The sequence below is a fragment of the Berghia stephanieae genome, chromosome 14, assembly GCF_034508935.2.
Source record: "Berghia stephanieae isolate SIO BIC M18660-M18661 chromosome 14, UCSD_Bste_1.3, whole genome shotgun sequence".
Classification (NCBI taxonomy): Eukaryota; Metazoa; Mollusca; class Gastropoda; order Nudibranchia; family Aeolidiidae; genus Berghia; species Berghia stephanieae.
Window position 1 is genome coordinate 14,989,790 of NC_088373.1, and position 20,069 is coordinate 15,009,858.

Genomic DNA, 20,069 nt, shown 5'->3' on the forward strand with positions numbered 1-20,069 from the left:
CAATATCCACGAAATGTGCTCAAAGCGCTTTACAAGGGGTCCCTGGCCAACAGCAACATTTAACATGTAGGACAGGAAATGACGCTTGTTATGCGATGTTACAATATTTTCGGACAGAGACAACGCTGTTAACGGCCAGGTACTCATTTTACACCTGAGTACGGTGAGAGAATGTGAGTTAAGAGCCTTCTCCAAGGACTCAACTATGCGCCGAGCGAGGCTCGAACCCAGGACCTTCCGATCCGAAAGCAAGTGTCATACCACTAGACCACATAGTTGAATTACGATTCTGCCGTACACTGGAAAAGCTTGCATTAAAAATTTTGGACAGAAAACTCGTCCTTCAAATATCAATCAATTAGAATGACCCTCATCTTGTCAAAATCTCTCTCAAACTCATTACTTCACGTCTTCACATTTGATAGACGAGTTTTCTGACCAAAATTGTAAATACATGTTTTTCCTGAGTACAACAGAATTACTGAACAGGAAACAGAAATTAAAATAGAAACTTCAAAAGAAGCTAAAATAAGAAAAAATATATGACGATTTGGACCCATATTCTTCTTCAGGAGTTAACAGAAAAAGATAAAACAACTTCTCATCCTGTGCACCAGTATTGTGAAAGCAGACAAATCATTCACGTTCTTGATTATGTTACATTCAATACTCTTCAACAGTCGTATTGTCACTTCCTTCCTAATGACGCATGGTAACTTAGTAACACTGGCTCTAAACTATCGGTACAATGGCGGACGCCTGTATGAAATATGTCTCCGGTGACCATAAAAGCGTATCCAGAGGGGAAAAAAAAACACATAAATTTGATCATGTTTTGACTTTTACACATTCTGATCACAAGGCATATGAAAAGTTCTAGCCAGCATGAAGAATAAAAAGTAATGATGTTCTTTGTTTAGAACCAAGATGGCCGCCATTGCTGGGCGGCGTGACATCAGACTACTGAATCCAATTGAAGAGTGATTTTCCAAAACTCTTTTATCTGATCTTCCCATTTTGATATACACTGAGGGTTATTCCCCTAATATAAGACCATTAAAACCCATTTTTATCAATTTAAAATTTAAGCAAATAATTGTGTTAATCAATACTTAGAAAATGCTTTGCCTAAATTCGCGGAAGACAGATATCAAAAAGTGGAAAAAGAGTTTTGGAAAACTGTTCTTCAATATTATTATTATGTTTACGAGTGAACTTGATGATGTCTCCGGTGACCATAAAAGCGTATCCAGAGGGGAAAAAAAAACACATAAATTTGATCATGTTTTGACTTTTACACATTCTGATCACAAGGCATATGAAAAGTTCTAGCCAGCATGAAGAATAAAAAGTAATGATGTTCTTTGTTTAGAACCAAGATGGCCGCCATTGCTGGGCGGCGTGACATCAGACTACTGAATCCAACTGAAGAGTGATTTTCCAAAACTCTTTTATCTGATCTTCCCATTTTGATATACACTGAGGGTTATTCCCCTAATATAAGACCATTAAAACCCATTTTTATCAATTTAAAATTTAAGCAAATAATTGTGTTAATCAATACTTAGAAAATGCTTTGCCTAAATTCGCGGAAGACAGATATCAAAAAGTGGAAAAAGAGTTTTGGAAAACTGTTCTTCAATATTATTATTATGTTTACGAGTGAACTTGATGATGAATCTCTTTCTCATCCCCCCCCCCACCCCCCACCCCCCACCCCCTCATTTTGGTATTTCTTTGTTTTAATTGGTGTTGATGTTCTTTTGTGAGGTATAAGAAAGAAAGGAGAGATTAAATTCTATTTTTAAATATTTTCAACTCAACTCAAGCCGGGTCATTCGAAATCTACTTCAGATAAGACAAAGCATGGCCTTCATCAAATAAACCCTGCATTCCCATTTGACTATAACTACTTCATTGACTGTATGTTTTCAAAAACAATTTTTATGGGGGGGGGGGGGGGGGGGGGGGAGTAGTGAATTCAGAAAATGAAGCATTGTAACATACATTATGCTAAAATGAGAACAGATGTATTATCTTGTCAGACCAAGTAAACTTTACACATTGATTGTTTTCTAATCTGTCATATTATCAGTTTTATTTGTTAGGAATAGTCGTGTGATCTAAACACACATGACAATTAATTATCACTGCAGAAGCCCCTCTGTTTTATTTTTAAAACGTTTCTCAACATCACCTGTCTTGCACTCACACAGAATTTATGCAGCACAATATTTACCCTGTTGTCCATTTTTTTTTAAAGTGATAGTTAAAAATATGTGCTCATTTTTATATAAAAGGGGTGGCTGAGAAAGCATAACAATATCAGATTATAGAATACATTCATTTGTACTAGAATTGATAGCGGCTACATAATTTTCAGGGATTTTTATTTTTCCTTTTCTAAATACTAAATCACTTTTGGGGGATTTTTTGGGGGGTGTTTTGTTTTCTTTTATATCTACTTTATGTTTTACTTGGTCCCACCCCCCCCCCCCCCCCCTCCCTTCACTATTATTATCATTAAAAAAAAAAAAAAATTTCTAGTGCATGGTTCTTCATTGGTCCGACAACATAATAATAATAATAATAATATAATAATAAGAATAATATCGGATAGATAGTCATAAAATTATGTTACGACTGTGGTTGTAGTAGTAAAAGTAATAGTAGTAGTAGGGGTTGTTGTAATATTATTATTATAACTAGTAAGACTATGAGGTTATTGTGAGTGTGAAAATCCCAAGACCTCTGGTCCGATGACATTGGCTACAAAATAGGGTGGGGTAATGGACCTGCCAACAACACCTGGCCCTACCTCCAGAAACTGGGAGAAAAAAAAATGGAAAAATTTTTTGAATTTTAAAATTAATTTTTGTTTTATTTTTGTCTGTGTTTGGTTTGGTTTGGTTTGGTTGTTTCTTTCCTTTTTTTTTTTCAAATCTTATTTTGTTATGTACGTGCCGTACATTCATCTTTTTGTTTTATCATCTTAACAATGCCACTACCACATTATCTCATTTCTCTGTAGTGTTTAATTCATCCTGTTTTGTTGATAAAGGGGAAACCCGAAACGTCCATTTTATCTGTTTCCGTATATTGAATTTAAGCTTACAGTCAATTTCACATTTGTTATTTATTTCAACACAACAAAATCCTTAAAATTATGAAGTTTGGTATTAACTTCAATTTTCCATAAGTTTTAATGACTTAGAAATGCTCATAAGTTCAGAAATTGGAGCCAAAATTTCGTAATTCTACGAATAATTCGCAATAGTAGGCTAGCCTGCAACTGTTCCTTCTTTATGAGGACGAGAGCTCTAGAACAGAATCATTGTAGCAAGACAATTTTAATATATTTCTTATCCCCTTGAAGTCTTTGGTGTCATTATGTTCATTCTCATCCCGTGCATACAATGAATACACATATTATAGTGGACATAAACATAAAACTGTACTCTCTGTGGAAATGTGATGATACAAAAAAAATGATACAACTACTTCTATGTAATGTTATGACATCAAAATTACAACCGGGGGGGGGGGGGGAATATTTGTGGCATTTCTCAAAGTTACAGTTTAAAAACGGACTAGCTTTACAAAGCAGATTTATTAAAAGGCAAAACAAAAAGAAAATCAAAAATAAATAAATACTTTTAAAAAAATCATTTTTTAAAATCACGTCTATAAATGAACCTTGTATACCTCTTCTTTCTTTTTTTTTTCTTCAATTTTGGGAAACCAAAAAGAAAATAAAGTCAAATTATACTTTATGCTTGTAAACCAAAGTGAAAACAAACAAAAAAGAAAGAGGAGGGGGGGGGGGGAATAATAAAAGAGATAAACAAAAACAAAAAAAAGAAAAAAGAAAAAAAAAGGGGGGGATAAAAAATGAAAGGGTAAGTGGGAGGAGATTAACAAATTTCTTGTGCCTGACCGATCATAATGAAATCGGGTGAGTCGACCTACCTGAATATCATCAGAACACATGTCCTCGTCCTCATCATGAATAATTTCCTGTCGCATCAAATTGGGGTCCTGTAGCGGATGGAATAATCAAAATGAAATAAAATTCCTTTATTCATTCCAAGGGGTAAATTTTGTCTTTAGGTTTATCTAAAACAAACAACAACTAAAAAGCCTAAGTCAACAATACTGAATGAGTGATAGGGGCTAAGTTTTTGGGTTTGTTTGTTGTTTTTTTTTAAAAAGTGTTTTACAGTGTTAGCGACACATTTAAATCATTTCAAGTAAAGGTACTCTAGAAAAATAAAGATAAAGAGAACTGGTTCAAAGAGGGAACAGATGTATATTTCAAGAGCACACTTTCCATGTACTGTACTTAGTTTGATATCACCTAAATATCTCTCATCCAGACATAAGCACAAGATCCCACTGAGATGAATAAACTCAAATATTTACAGAAAATATCCAAAACCAACAATACACAACAGAACAGAGAGATGATTGGGGGGGGGGGGGGGGGGGGAATGACTTCCCAAAACTATTACTAAACTGGTTGACTATTTCATTCTCAGCGAAAAGGACCAGGACAAAACCAAGAAATCCCATTCATAGACAAAGACAGAAATAAAGCAACTTGGAAAACAGATAGAAGGAGATAGAAGACACAGCAAGCGACCTCCTGTGTACCATGGGAGGTCGAAAGACAAGACAAGACCACAGTAGGACTTGAACCCACGTCCTCTAGATGTAAATTCAATACTACTCAGCCATCCCACTGATCCCAAGATGTTAACTAATTTTATCGTATTTTATATCCTAAAAAAAAAAAAAACAGGAAAAAAAATCTTATGAACTCAAAAGCCTAGAAGGTCAGTGTTTCCCTGCCCCGAGGGAAATTCCACCAACCGGCTACATCAGGTAGATTTTGTATCAACTTCTTTGCGATAGATTAAGATCTTATCCTATAGGGTATAGAGTAGAGAGAGCAATTGGTGCTATTTGTTATATAACTCTAGCTCCACGGGCTGTCATATGCCTCTGAAGGACTGCATTTCTTTGTTTTTATTTTTCATTTCTTTTCTTTCTTTCTTTCTTCCAATAAATTTGTTCGATTTTCAACTATGGTGAACTCGAGAGGGTTAAATATCAACTGAATTAGACTTGTCAAAGTGTCCGAAATACGACACTTTTTAACACTTTGAGAAATTGCAATTTAATTGTGATTATTATTTTTTTTGAGAGGGGGGAGGGGGGGGGGGGGGGATAGGTAAGGGGTCATACATATTAAGACATGACCAAGGGTAGATATATCAAGTGGCAAATCATGGGTGCCAGCAGGAAGAAGTGCTGAAACCTGAAACTAAAATCTCGACACTTTGCCGAACCTGAAAATGTTCCTACTGAAAATGCGGCCTGAACTTTCATCACCGTTTTTATACCATTATTAAATGATTACACAGCAAACATATTGACACAATGAGGAAATCAATTTGATTTTTTAAAAGGTGGCTGAATCACGTTTTCGAATTTTTACCGATGCTATGAGGTTATTTTACTCATAACACTGAAACCGGAGGTATTTGACTTTGAGATATCGTGAAACCGGAATTCCGGCATGAACCGGAAAACTGGCACCCGTGTGGCAAATACATTTTCTAATACTAGCATATAAAGATCATGAGATGACAAGAAATAAAAGGTAATTATTTCCCCTTACCTCTGAGTCTTGTCCATTGTGTCGGTTAGCGATCAATGACATCATGGCATCGTTGGGAGTGGGGGAGATGGAGGGGCTGGTGTGGGGGGAGTCGGACATACTGCTGAGATCTGATGTGGCCGAGGGGAGGGAGGATGCCTGGATCGTTGATGAAAATAGAAAGGGGGAAACAGTTAAATTGTGAAGATTGGGATGGTAAAGGTTATTTATATTCTAATCGAGGAACCGATTAAAAGAAGTGCAGTAGCATGAATTGTTAAATGCCTTGTTCAAGCATATTGACCAAAATAGAAATGGACATTGTGCAAATTTAGGATATGTTGAGTTAGTGTTAATAAATAATAATATTAATAATAATTTGTTTGAATATAAAATGGGGAAAAATAAAATAATGCGAGCCAAAATTGTGTATCAAAATTATGGTGATTTGCTAGTGACTTTCTGATATCAGGAATATAATATATTGGTTGAAAAACTTATTAAAATGTTATTTTAAAAAATAGTGCATGAGAAAACAATTCCAGGTAGCCATTAAGAATCATATATTGGACTATATTGTGTCTTACTTAATGCGTCAATAAAAAAAAAATCAGACCAATGGCTGCCAACATGGAAGGAGAATTGGTTTGAGCGCTAGATAAAAATTTGAGAAGAATCCAACTTATAAATTATTTTTTAGAAATGTAGTCATCTCAACGATTATCTCGTTCTTCTTGAGCAAAGGATTGTGTTGTTTGTTTGTTTTCTTTGTTTTGTTTTGTTTTTTGGGTTTTTTTTTGGGGGGGAGGGTTCCTGTTTGTTGTTTTTTGTATTATTTTTTTTTGTTTTTTGTTTTTAATTACATTTTTCTTTTCTTCTTTAAACAAGTAGTGTCACTCAAACCAATTTTTCTTTCATTCAAGAAAAAATACATAATCGCCCAGTGTCTGTCTACCCTACCATCATTTACGACATCAACTGAAGTACTAAAATAGCACCATGAAATGTATTTTACTTGAAAGTTTTATCCCTGCAACTAAAAATAACTGCAAATAAAGTCATTTCTGAATTCCGTGACAATAATTTTAAAAGAATAAAGAAAAATTAATGCTCTTTGGCTCTTTGCTCATTAAAAAAAATTTTTTTTAATAAATAAATAAAAATTCATGGTTGAAAATCCCTTTTAAAAGAGCTAGCTTTAATTACAGCAGTTCTACATTTTAATCTGAAATAAAAATGTTCCGAATTTCCATATAAATAGCAAACCTCTATATAAACAGTGTGAAATTCCTTCTAACTGTGCATGTGAGAGATCAATATCAATTAAGGTAGCTTTTTTTTTTAATTGGGTTTCTTTAAGGAAGGGAAGGTGGGGGAAGAAGGAATTTTTAAAACAGTATTATTTTCCACAGAATCAATGTAAGTAATGAACACATGACAAAGTAATAATGATGATAATAATAATAATAATAATAATAATAATAATAATAATAATAATAATAATAATAATAATAATAATAATAATAATATAATAATAATAATAAATAAATCAATTATTTAAATGAATGAATGAATTAATTAATTAATGTAATAATTAATTAAGGGGGAGGGAGTAATATGAGAAGCCCTTTTTGATGGTTTGTATCAACAGAAAGGGGAAATGTTGGTCGTAGCAAAGACAGCAGGATTGACTTTTTCATAAAAATGTGATGTTGATGATGTTTGGTTATTGATCAAAATACTAGAAAGAACAGACGCGTGCACAAGACAACAAGAATTCTGTTGCAAGTTTCATGACATCACACATGCAGTCATTACATGCAGAAATGAAGATATGGAGACAAAACAGAGAGAGAGAGTGACAAAGAAGAAGAAGAAGAAGAAGAAGAAGAAGAAGAAGAAGAAGAAGAAGAAGAAGAAGAAGAAGAAGAAGAAGAAGAAGAAGAAGAAGAAGAAGAAGAAATCAAAAAGATTATCTTGGTATTGACAATGGAAATTCATTATGAACGGATACCATGCATATAAAATATATTAACAGCAATTGTGTGTGTGTGTGTGTGTGTGTGTGTGTGTGTGTGTGTGTGTGTTCGTGGTATTGATTTTTAATGTTGTTCTAATTTTGTGATATTTTTTTTCTTTTTTTAAAGAAATAAATATACCTGAAAACCTTGTCCGTTTTATGTTTGTCTAAATTTTAATTTATTTGAATATGCACATAAGAGTAATTTTTTTTTTAATTATGCGCAACAGTAATAGTTCTCAGCCTGACAAAGTTGTTTGGTTTATTTGAAGAACAAATCATTTGTGGGCTTGACCCAAACAATGTGAAAACTGAAAAAAAATGTTATTATTTTATTTAAAGGTTAGATAACAGTTAGGTACTGAAATATATTAATTGAACTTAAGCAATTAAGAAAATAATCTATCAATAGTTTAAAAATTTAACTCGGGTTAACATCAATTAAATCTCAACGCAAAACATCTTTTTTTATATATAAATTTCTACCAGTAAGGGAGATGGTTCAAACGGATAGTGTTGCTGCTGTTGTTGCTGATCTGACTGCTCACTAGGCTGTTGTTGTTGTTGTTGTTGTTGATGGTGATGGTGGTGGCATCCTAAGGATATGCCAGGGGTAAGGGACCTCCACTAAAATAACATCAAGCATTGAAATGGTTGCATTATATTAACAAGAAAAAATTAGAATTGAATCAAATAAGGTGATCCTGCACCCCCTGAATTCTACTTTTATTGTAACTATAAAATAAAATAAAAGGAAAAGAGAGAGAGAGAGAGAGAGAGAGAGAGAGAGAGAGAGAGAGAGAGAGAGAGAGAGAGAGAGAGAGAGAGAGAGAGAGAGAGAGAGGGGGGGGGGGAGGGGGGATGAGGTGAATATGCTAAGGGAATGAAACATTGTAAATCTACCACATCTCAGCAGCAAGAAAGACGTATTCTTCATCTCCCATTTTTCTACCAGATCACTATCTAAAATGTTGAACCGTGTTAACCTTAAATAGATTCCTACTTTGAGGAGGATAGTGATCGAATGATAGATAATGACAGACGTAAATAATAATGAAAACATCAACAGTATTTGAGCAGTCAACAAGGAATTGAGAATCGACTCAATATTGCAATCATTAATTACCATTCACGTTAGTTACTGCATATTACTACATAAATGGCGTCTAATCCAATTAGACAACAATATAATAATAATAATAATAATAATAATAATAATAATAATAATAATAATAATAATAATAATAATAATAATAATAATAATACCTCATGACAGTTTATGAATCAAAACCAAACATTCAAAACAACATGAAGAGATGATTACATTCAGTGAGACAAACAGAGATATAGGTAACAATTTTAAAAAATAAAAAAATTTCAAGGGTAATTTCAAGTCAAGTGTTTATAAAAGGTTAAAAAGTAACAGATAGCAAATCTAACAGACTCAGCCATCCAATCATGGTGAGGTTTATTGTTTAAAAACCTCAACTGCACACTTGAATGATGTCCCTTCCTTTACTTGTGGTGACTACTTTACTTTACCAAACTGAGTTCATGTAGAAAATCTTTTATCATTGATCGTTTTCTCATCTAATGGACTGAACTGTAAAGTCGAAATAGCTATGCGATGCATTGCCTTTCCCTACTTAAAACAGGCAACTTTTGGCAGAGACTACTCGCAACTAAACTCATTTTTTGTGTGTCTGTGGTAAAATGCATGAGATTGCAAAGATAATAACAAAGAAAATCTTTCAATCTGTGTGATGTGCGTGCTTCAACCCAAAGATATTCTTTCCTTTAAAAAAAAAAAACAACTAATCAATCATTACAACATTCAAGAAAAAGGGTAAATAAACATCAACAAAAAATGACAACTACAAAAAATGACAACTACACTACCATGTTGAAATGGTATTTAGCAAATATTAAATTGCGCCCTGCATCTCTAATAATAACAAGAAAGAAAAGAAATTAAAAAATCAGTTTGATTTCCAGGATGAACGAAGTTGTAAGCAAACCACGCATGACCATGCAACCACAGTGCAACATTCTACTGAAAGCCGTGAAAAGCATGTTATAGGGGAAATAAATAGAAAGACCATAAAAATCTATTCTATTCTAAGGAACCCATTAATTCTCCATCCAGAATCAGTTATTTTTATTTTTATTTATTTCTTATCAATAAGGTCAGGAAATAAAAGTTTAGTCCAGGGTGAGATTGATTTGTGCATCATCAATCTCTATTAGAATTTTTTTTTTTAATAAAAAAATTTTAGGGTGTTAAAAATCCTAGTCTCCAAGTTGGGGGGATGTCAAAAGAAGAGATACTCGAGGCTGTGTCAATGGATTTTACTCTTTACTCACATTCTCTCAGCATACTCGGGTGTGTCTGGTCATTGACAGCCATTGTCTCTGTCGGAAAAAAAGTGTAATATCGCCTCACAGGCATCAAGTCTCGTTCTACAAGTTACGTATTGCTGTTGGTTATGGACCCTTTGTAAAGCGCTTTGAGCACGTTTAGTGGATATTGCGCTTTATAAAAGCTCAAGTTAGATTGATTTTGTAACATTCCACACAAAAATACATTGATGTTAACTGAATTTGAAAATCTGTGTTAAAAAAATAGTTTTCATCTATCTATCTCGGATGAATAATGAAATGTAATTCAAAAACTGTCAGTCTAACACCAAACAACAACAACAAAAGAAGGCAGAGATAGCGTCTCAAAGGGTCCAAAAACTGTGGACAAAGTTTATGGAAGACCCTCAGTTTTTAGGCCATTTTTTTCATTATTCATCCAAGAGAAACTGATGTGATTAAAAGATTAAATATTTTCCCTCCTGAGTTTTTCAGAATCAAGTTACCATTGATGACTTTTTGGTACTGGAGGTTACAAAAATGACACTTTTGACACAACCTCCGGTTTACTTTAGAAGAAGAATTCAGAATATTTGATATCGTTTGGGGCATGCTTTGAAACCATTTATGGAAATTTTCTTCACAATCACATTCAGGTATCGATGAAGAACATAAATGTTACTCAAGTCAACACTTGTGGTAAATCGTTAACAATCATGAACTAGTGTATAAATGATATGTTCTCCCACCCTGGCTCCTCACAGAATGAGTCAAACCTAATATAAAATTTTTAAAACATTTTCTTGCTACCAAATTAAAAAAAAAAAAGTTTAACAGACTACAGTGTTAAGATATTAGAAAACAGGAAATCTACACTACATCAAAACAAGAGAATGAAGAAAAAAAGTCATTTAGGAAACAAAATACAACCTATACAAAGCTAAATGAAAAGAAAAATGAAAAAGAGAGGGAAGGGGGGGGGGGGAGAGAGAGAGAGAGAGAGAGAGAGAGAGAGAGAGAGAGAGAGAGAGAGCAATTGACAAATAGAAAGATAGCTAGATGGATAGCTGAGAGAGAGGGGGAGAGAGAGAGACAGAGACAGAGAAAGAGAGAGAGAGATAAAGAGAAAGAGAGATGAAAAAAGAAAAGAAAAATAGAGCCATGTGTATAAATGTTTGGGTTCCTCTAGAAGAGTGAGACATGGACATCAAAACATGGCCTTCAAAGCAAAATTCTTCAAAATATGGAACAAGAAATTTTTTTAAAGAGATAAAGAAAAAAGAAACAGAAGAAAAAAAACAAAAGAGGGGGGAGCGTGAGGTGAAGTGAGAACAAATATCAATGAATTAACTTTTTCAAACAATATGAAACAAAACAAAAGAGGCAGCATTGAACAACATTCTTCCAAATTGAAATAAACAAGGCAACTAAAAAACAAACAAAACAAAAAAACAAATTTGTCCTACAACCAGAAAAAAATGTTGTAGTTTCAGTTGGTAAAACAAACAAAAAATAGAATTCGTTTTTGTCATTACCCTTTTCAATCGGAAATATCTTTTCTTTGCCTGCAAAATTTTCGAGGTGGTGATGATGAAGATGATGATGAAGATGAGGGGGGAGAAAAAGTATGTATATAATTATGAGAAAACAAATAATATATACGAATAACGATTGAGAGAAAAGATCCAAAAACCAACCGTCTCTAAGCACGGCCAGGTCATAATAATAATTATCAAAGTAAAGTAAGAAAATAGCAGTGTCATCAGCAGCAGCCTCTATGATACAAACAGCATTCAAACTCACTAATATAATAGAAATACAGTACTGACTGGTCTCCGGTCCATTTTCTAAAAAGATTTTTGTTTTTTTGTTTTTGCATTTTAAAACATTTAAAATTTAAAAAGAATAAAATAAAAGAAATGCTCATATCCATAATTTACTCTACAAGCAATTTAATGTCCTTCCCAATGTTTTAGTTTATTCCCTCTACAGACCATGGTCATTTAAACAATTAAAAGGAGCAGACAACTGCCCCCCCCCCCCCCCCCCCCCCCCCCCCCCAAATGGTTCTGACCAAACTCACGACCTGCCAAGTTCGAGATTTTTAAAAAATGCATTTTAATTTAATTTTTTTAAAGTCATGCTCATAACAAAATTGGCAAAAATTCCAGTCAGGAAATTTTAGATACCATTTTAAAGTTGCAACTTCATAAATGGGGAACAAATGGAGGAGCTTGATACAACAACAGTGTAATATCATGTCTGAATCGAATCTTGGCTTCTTTTACACAGTTTACATATACTGGCTTGACTCAGTCACACTGATGAATATTACTCATTAATTGGCATATCTCCCCCCCCCCCCCCCCCCCCCCCCCTCTCCAAAAAAACAAAACAAAGGAAATAAATAAGAAAAATAATCATAAGTAAGGCTAAATTTCTATGACAGTCTTGTAAAAATTGCTTTAATCCCTATCATAGTTGACAGGTCGAAGAAAAAAATTCTCGTGACATCATGACCAACCAGTACTCTTCTATTTCTGTATTGTTAGAGAGAAAAAGAAAAAAAAAGCTCTACAAAGGAGGTAGTAGTAATAGTAGTAGCAGCAGTAGTAGTGATCATTCCTGCTTCATTCAAGACTATACTAAGCCAATGCGCACACACATACATACAAACATACATCATTATAAATGTTATAATAATATTAATAATAATTCAAAACAATCAAAGAAATCAAAATCTGCATTTTTCTCAAGTCCTCCAAGAACACCAACCCACTCCCCCGGGCCCCCCTCCAATCCCCAACAACAAAGGCAAAAAATGTTAATAAAATATGACACATATATATGTGACCAATGACTTCAATATGCTATTATGTCGGGGTCGACTTAAACGCTTAAAATTGAATTTCAAGTTTTAAACATGAAATTTTAGTTAAAATTAAATTAGATTTTAAGATGAGGAAGAATTGATGCTGTGTCTTTAAACCAAAACAAGTAGTCCTTCAGAGCCATTAAGACAATAGAGCCAGCCGGAGTTGATATCAGTTTCTATAGCAATTGCTTGCCACCCTTTGGATGGGATACGAGTCTATTTCAAAGCACTTTCCATCAGATCTTAACAGACCATGCGACCCAATCACTGCTGGGTGGACGGGATCAAGCTCAGTCATCTTTGCATGTGAAGTGAGTGCTCTATCAACTGAGCTATTAGGATTCCAAAAGAAAAACAAAAAATTAAATTTCAAAAGTTTTTAAAGATTTTTTAAACTGATAATTTTGACCCCATTTTGACTTAAAATCCAACCTTGGCATCTGTTGTCACCCTGACGTAATACCATATACTGCAGTGGTGGATCACATTTTGTTTCTTATTTCTATCAAGTAATTCTTTAGGCCGGGGGGCCGACTCACTTTAGTTTTAGTTCTTAAAGAGGCTCTTTGATTCCAAATTTGTCCGGGGATGGTACCCATCTCTAAGAGAAAAACCTGAAAATTGTTCACATCTTTCACTTTTATCAATAGAGCTTTTTTTACTCAATTTGTATCTCTGTGTGTGTGTGTTTGTGTGTGTGTGTGCGTGTGTGTGTTTGTGTATGTATGACCCACCACCACGATATGGCATTAAGTTCGAGGGAAAATAAAAATTATGAAATTTAAAATTAATCAATTTGTGTTTCAGGCATTGAATGCAATTTTTTTTTTTAAACTGCATATGAAAAAAAAAGATAATGATAATTCTTAAAGCTCGTATTTCTCAAATCTGATCATTTTGGAGTGAAGATTCAATTTTCGGCATCAAGTCTAGTTCACCCTAACACGAATATCAAATTGGGACAAGAGTCAAATATGTTTTAAAATGTTGATTTTGATGTTTCAGGGGGGGGGGGGGGGGGGAGATTCTGTGGGAGGTCACATCCCTCATTGTAATGAACAGCAGAACTCAATAATGAGTTTTTGCAAGGAAAGACAACTCCAGCAATAAACATTCTCTATGACTGGGATGTCTTTTTTTTTTATTTGTTTGTTTTCAGTTCCTCAGACGCTGTATCTTAACATAATTTTCAGAATTTAATCTGGCAAAGTGTCTGCTCCTAATATATATATATTTTTTTTTCTAGATTTATGTTCCATACATATCCATAACGAGTAAACATTTAGAAAATAAGAGTTGATATTTATCCTCTACTTGAAGGGGTCTAGGTATTCAACAAGGTAATCTAAAAATAATAAAAAATTAAGGGAAATCAAAGTAGTTATTAAAAGAGTGGCAAGACCCTGGTAAGATGAGCATACAATCACTTATGTCATTATTAGTATCATTGAATTTATACAATAACATCATGCTTGAGTCACAACTATTTAATTCTAAAAACAAAACTAAAGTAATAAAATCAATTAATTAATTAATCCAAAAATAAAAATTAAACAGAAAATATTTTTTTTTAATCCCACAAGAAAACAAATAAAAAATTAAATTTGAAAAAAGATAATTTGAAAGACCACAGTAGACATCAGCAAAGTTGAAATAGAAGAATATTATGTGTATTATATTATAATATTATTGTCATTATCATTTATAGTGGAGAAAATTCAAGATTGGGTGTATTTTGGGACAAGGAAAATAATTCACACACATAATTCAAGCTATTGTCGCTACTTTACAATAAGTACAAAAAATCAAATTACACAGTTATAGGGAGAAATAGAATATCCTTCGATATTTATGAATATCATTCAGGACAAGGCAATGATCATTGATCGTCTGGTAAGAGGGTGAAAAGGGGTGGAGGGGGGAAATGGGGGGGGGGGGTGAGAATACGAACTGACGAATATAACAAAAGCATGCTGAGAGGGTGAAATGAAAGAGACATTAGATGCTGGTGAGAATGGTGATAAAAATCAGAGAAGTCCAAACCGAGAGAAAAAACATTAAGTTTTCATGATATAAACTATGGTTGAGACAATATAAACATGGCAGCAACTCAATGATGTTCAAATCAATCGTGCAACTTTAAATTGAGATAATGAAATAACGAAGGGGAAGAGAAAAAAAAGTATAACAAATGTACTTTTGCTGATAGGCACAGAAAAAAAGACAATCAATCAAGCAGGTAATAATAATACTTGGGACAACAAAAGTTCAAAAACATCCATTGACTACACAGTACTGAAGTGCACTTATCTTCTATACAGATAGAAACTAAACACTGGGACTGGTTTTAAAAGAATTAAAAAAAAAAAAACAAACAAAATAAAAAAACCAAAAAAAAACAAACAAAAAAAAAAAAAGAAGAGAAAAAAAAGAGAGAAGGAAAAGAAAAGAGCAGGGAAGTGTTATAAAGACCAATCAGCATAATGGCAACCTAAAACCCAGTTGAGTTTTAAGAGAGAAAAAAGGCAATAATCATTTAGATTTTTTTTTTTTTAAAGGTAACAAACTCAAGAAATTGTATTACACAAAAATGTATTATTTGTGTGTGTGAGTGTGTGTATGTGTATGTGTGTGTGGGTCCCAAAAAATGAAAGATTTGAACAATACCAGACAAACATTAGAACTAAAAAAAATAATTAATAAATAACATTTTTAATAATGAAGCAAAAGCTTCGGAAGCTAAAGCAACATTTCCAACCTTGCGACAAAACCCATGCCAGCATACCAATCCTAATGTTTTAAGGTGTGTGCTCATTCTCTTTCATCCCTGCAGCCAAATTGTGAGGAATTTAACAAGCTCTATAAATACCAATATCTCGTCAAAATTGCTATGGTCAGTCCGAATTGTCCTGGCTTACAACTTTGATCATGAATGCTGATTCATAACCTCAGAGACAGATTTATTTTTTTTATCATATTTAAAAAGAAAATCATCCTTTATGTATTCAAAGAGATAGAAGAAGCTTTGCATGCATGCATAATGTATACCATCATCCCTCGTAAAAACTATTCAAACCATCTCAATCTAAGTAAGAATATTATATGAATCATGTCACTGTCACCTACAGAACACCCACGAGAGAAGAAATAGCAAATAAAGTATTTCTGCGTGAAGCTCAAAAAAAAAAAAAAAAAAATAAAACAGAGAGAGAGAAAGAAAGAGAGGGAAAATTTAAAACAATGATGTTGAATGTAGCTTCCGTTTAATAAACAGAAACAAAATAAATTTTAATAATAATTTCAGATTTCTCTTAATTTATCGTTTACTCACACGGTTGATGAAAGATGCAACATTTATATCATTTAATCTGTATTTATTAAACCAAAGCTTACATTTAAATTTATCATTGTTTTATTTACGGATCAGGTTTGTTTTTTTGTTGTTGTTTTTTTTTCAATCGAAAGAGAAGAAAAAGCATCAAATACTGACTGTGGTCTGAGATGCAACCCTCTTAGTAGAAGCACGTAAAGAAATGTGATAACATATTAGTGTACATCAAAGAAGTCTTGTTACACAATGACCATACAATCCAACAGAGCATCATACCAAATTTATCAGCTAACCAAGAAGATACGAATTACAAATGAGATAAAGTGGAAAAAGGACCCAAAACTATAGGATGCAAAACTAACAGTGTTACTCAAATCTATATCTATATCATCATCATCATCATCATTTCATTTTCATTTTCATCATCAACATCAACGTCTTCACTCGAAAAACAAATTTCAGCAAATGAGAGGTGAATGAGTGATTGATTGATTGATCAGACAAGGTAGCATGCCTAATATCATTGTGGTTAATATTTACTATTTGTGGGATGAAAAAGAAGAAAGAGTGGGAAGGAGACAGGTGAGGTGGTTATAAGGCAGTGTTTACATATCTGTCAGTAACAAAAATAAATTGGGGAAGGTTGGTTGGTCGTTTTGTTGCATCAATAACATCTGGGTGATCTAAAATTTAAACAAACTGAATTAATTCATGTTGTTGCCTTTTTACTATAACGCATGATCAAATGTGCTCATGCACAGAATGCGCAGTTAAGCTTTTACTATTCTAAATCCCTTTCATTATTTGGAAATTTCAACACGTTGTCAAGGACCATAATTCAGCTTCATCGGCAACCAATAGTGTCTTAGCATTGCACGGTAATCTTTTTGTTTAGAATGATGCATTTCAATCAACTGATCAATTGTGCTTGATAAAATTTGCATTGACAGTAAAAAAAAAAAAAAAAAAGTCCATGATGATTTATAACCTAACCTGGTTCATCAGACTTTTTTAATGAAGCTAACATTTAACTAACTCATTGTTCTCTCTTTTTGTTTTATTGCTCTATGTTGTTTTTTGTGTTGTCTGTTTTGATATCCTTTTTTTTTTCATTTTCATCTCTTTTTCTTTTATTCCCCTCTTGATTTCAATCCTATTAAGGTGGCCTTTTCACACACCACATCAGAATATGTTTCTAATGGTATAATTCAAAATTTTCCATTTGGATCAATTTGTTTACTTAGCACAGCACAATGACTAAAACTAATTTCTCTCTCTCTTTTCAGATCACCCAGTATTATTTTCATCCAAAACTTTTCTTTCTTTTTTTTTTAATTTCTTTGCCATAAAAAGTTGGTAGGAGTGTTGTTAGAAAGACAATGCTAATTATCAAAATAATTGCAGGTCCAACAGGGACAAAAGATCAATCACAAATAACTTTTTTTCTAGGTTTTAAAAATGAGGGGAAAAAACTAGCCAGAAACAAACTGGATAGGGTGTGAGAGTGTCATTATAAGATGATAAAACAAAGAAATTGGAACAGTATATATATTTTTTTCTTTAGGGATTGAGCTTTGATCTACTACCTCTGACATGTCTGCTGCTGGGGCACTACCGCTGCCGCCCCCTGTCTGGTTGGCCACGTAAAATATGGAGGCCGCTTTGCTCTTGCGAACGGCTGCATCGGATTTGGACCGCGCCACAGCGGCGGAGCCTGCAGCCCCTCTCATCTCGGGGTTAAAGTGGTCTCCGGAAGAGCAGCGGCCAATGAGGGCAGGGACAGATTTCTGCTTGGTGTGTTTGATGGACTGGTGAAGATGAAGAAGCTGCTGCTGGGAGGATGATGATGTGTTGGAGATGTTGGAGGGGTTTGATGGAGTGCGGCGATGCGACTGCTGTGGAATCATAACATGTATTCAGGGAATGGAACACTTGAGATGCCAATCAAGATCATTTTTTTTTTCGTTTCTCCCATGTTTCGAGACAGTTTGAGATGAATGATAGCTTTTATAGTTTGAAAAAAAAAATTAGTTTAAATCAACAAAGCAAGAGGGAAATTTTTAATTCATGTCAGATAATTAAAAAGCTCTATCAAAAAAAATAAAAAATAGGTATGGAAAAGTGGCTACCTATTAAGATAACATGGATAATTGTTTAACATGTGGATTTATTTTGTGTAGTTGTTAGTATCGTATTGTGATATGAGCAATTAAAATATATAAATATATACTGATGATCTAAAAAAAAAAAGTGACAGGGTAAATTCAGCTTTTGCACACTAAATATGAACTAAGTTAGGCTTTAACCGACATTTCTGGATTGTAATGAAAGCTATAATGAAATAAAAATGACAATGGATGGAGTGGACCCAAAAAGGATTTAAACTTTGTTAGTTCTTGATTTTTGTGTGTTTAATCGCCCAGACCATATTACGGTTTGGTTCTTGTTATATGTATTAGGCCGTTAGAGCTTTTAATATTTGAACTTTGCAAAGCAAGTAAATTAATAGGAATTAGAAAAGAGACAAGATGGCATTAATGACTTGGCAAAAATAGTAAAGTCTGCAATTATCAACAGATCTTAGATAATATAAAATATATGATTTGAAAGATAATTGGATTTCCCCACACAAAATTTGTAAAAAGAAGAAAAATGAACTCATTACCCATTTACTAATAAGATATCTTTACTAGCCTTACCTTCCTTAGCTAAAATCACAAGTCCTATAGAATAACTATAAATCCCTTTTGATAAACTTGATTTTGATAAGATAAGACCACGAAAGATGGAGAGGGGAAAAAAAAAAGAGAGAAGAGGGGGGGAAAAAAGAAAAAAACGAAAAGAAAAGACTTTTTAAATTTTAAAGTAAAAAAAGAGAAGAATGGAGAGAACCAAACCACTTCAGTAAACAACATTTCACAATAACACATCATATGTAATAAAAAATAAACTTATCACATTAGATTTAAATGAAGAGTGATTTTTTAAAGATAAATTGATGTACCAAAAAAAAAAACAAAAAAAAAAAAAAGAAAAGAAAAGCTGACAACACAAAACAACGGACGATTTTTATCATAAATTCCTCCATGAATATGACGAAATAAACTATGAATTTGTACTGCTGGCAAAAAAGATAAAGCCGTAATATCAGGATTAACTTTCCTGTGTTTTACTTAGTTAAGATAGTTGACTTATCTTGTTTTTTGTTTCTTTGTTCGTTTTTGGTTTTTGGGTTTGTTTGTTTGTTTTTGGTTGTTTTTTTTTTTTTGGCTTTCTTTGAACAATCATTACACGGATTTGACAAATGAAAGGAGTATTCATGATTTATTTTTTTTTCAAGCTCATATTTACGACATATAGATATTGCTTCTCATTTTCATTTAGCACAAGGAGAAGGATCTGGGACAAAACATTCTTTCTTAGTCATTTCTACCAAAACTTGTTTAAGAGTTTGCTTTGCAAACAAGAAAGAATTAATACAGCACATTTTACTTTAAAAATAATGAAATTGTATTTACATTGATATTGCTGCTTCAGTATATGAAGTTACAAATTATACTTTTTAAGTCTTTTTAAAATGTTGGGTCGAAACAACAAGGGTATCTGAAAAATTACGGATTATGAAATCTCAAATCTTAAAAAGAATTTGAATTACTTTTTTCAATGGCTGCACATTACAATGGACGCTACGCTTTTTAAAAAACCCTTAAATGATGACATAATTGATATTTTCTCCTGTATAATGATCGTCATTATCACTACGGTTATTATTGTTATCGCCGTCATCATCATCATCATCATTATAATTTTTATCATTATTATA

The 20,069-nt window shown here is 33.1% G+C and overlaps 1 protein-coding gene across 2 annotated transcripts in view; it reads right to left on the reverse strand.

Moving 5' to 3' along the window:
- Positions 1-20,069, reverse strand: part of LOC144959604 (rho guanine nucleotide exchange factor 11-like) — a 123,405-nt gene that overhangs the window by 72,545 nt on the left and 30,791 nt on the right. The window contains exons 10-14 of one of the 2 annotated variants that reach the window (XM_078892230.1): positions 17,833-18,141; positions 11,576-11,605; positions 5,684-5,821; positions 3,970-4,038; positions 2,750-2,827 (exon numbers count right to left, since the gene is read on the reverse strand). In XM_078892230.1, the coding sequence (XP_078748356.1) occupies positions 2,750-2,827; positions 3,970-4,038; positions 5,684-5,821; positions 11,576-11,605; positions 17,833-18,141 (624 nt within the window). The remainder of the gene's footprint in view (positions 1-2,749; positions 2,828-3,969; positions 4,039-5,683; positions 5,822-11,575; positions 11,606-17,832; positions 18,142-20,069) is intronic. The other variant, XM_078892231.1, reaches the window with a different exon arrangement.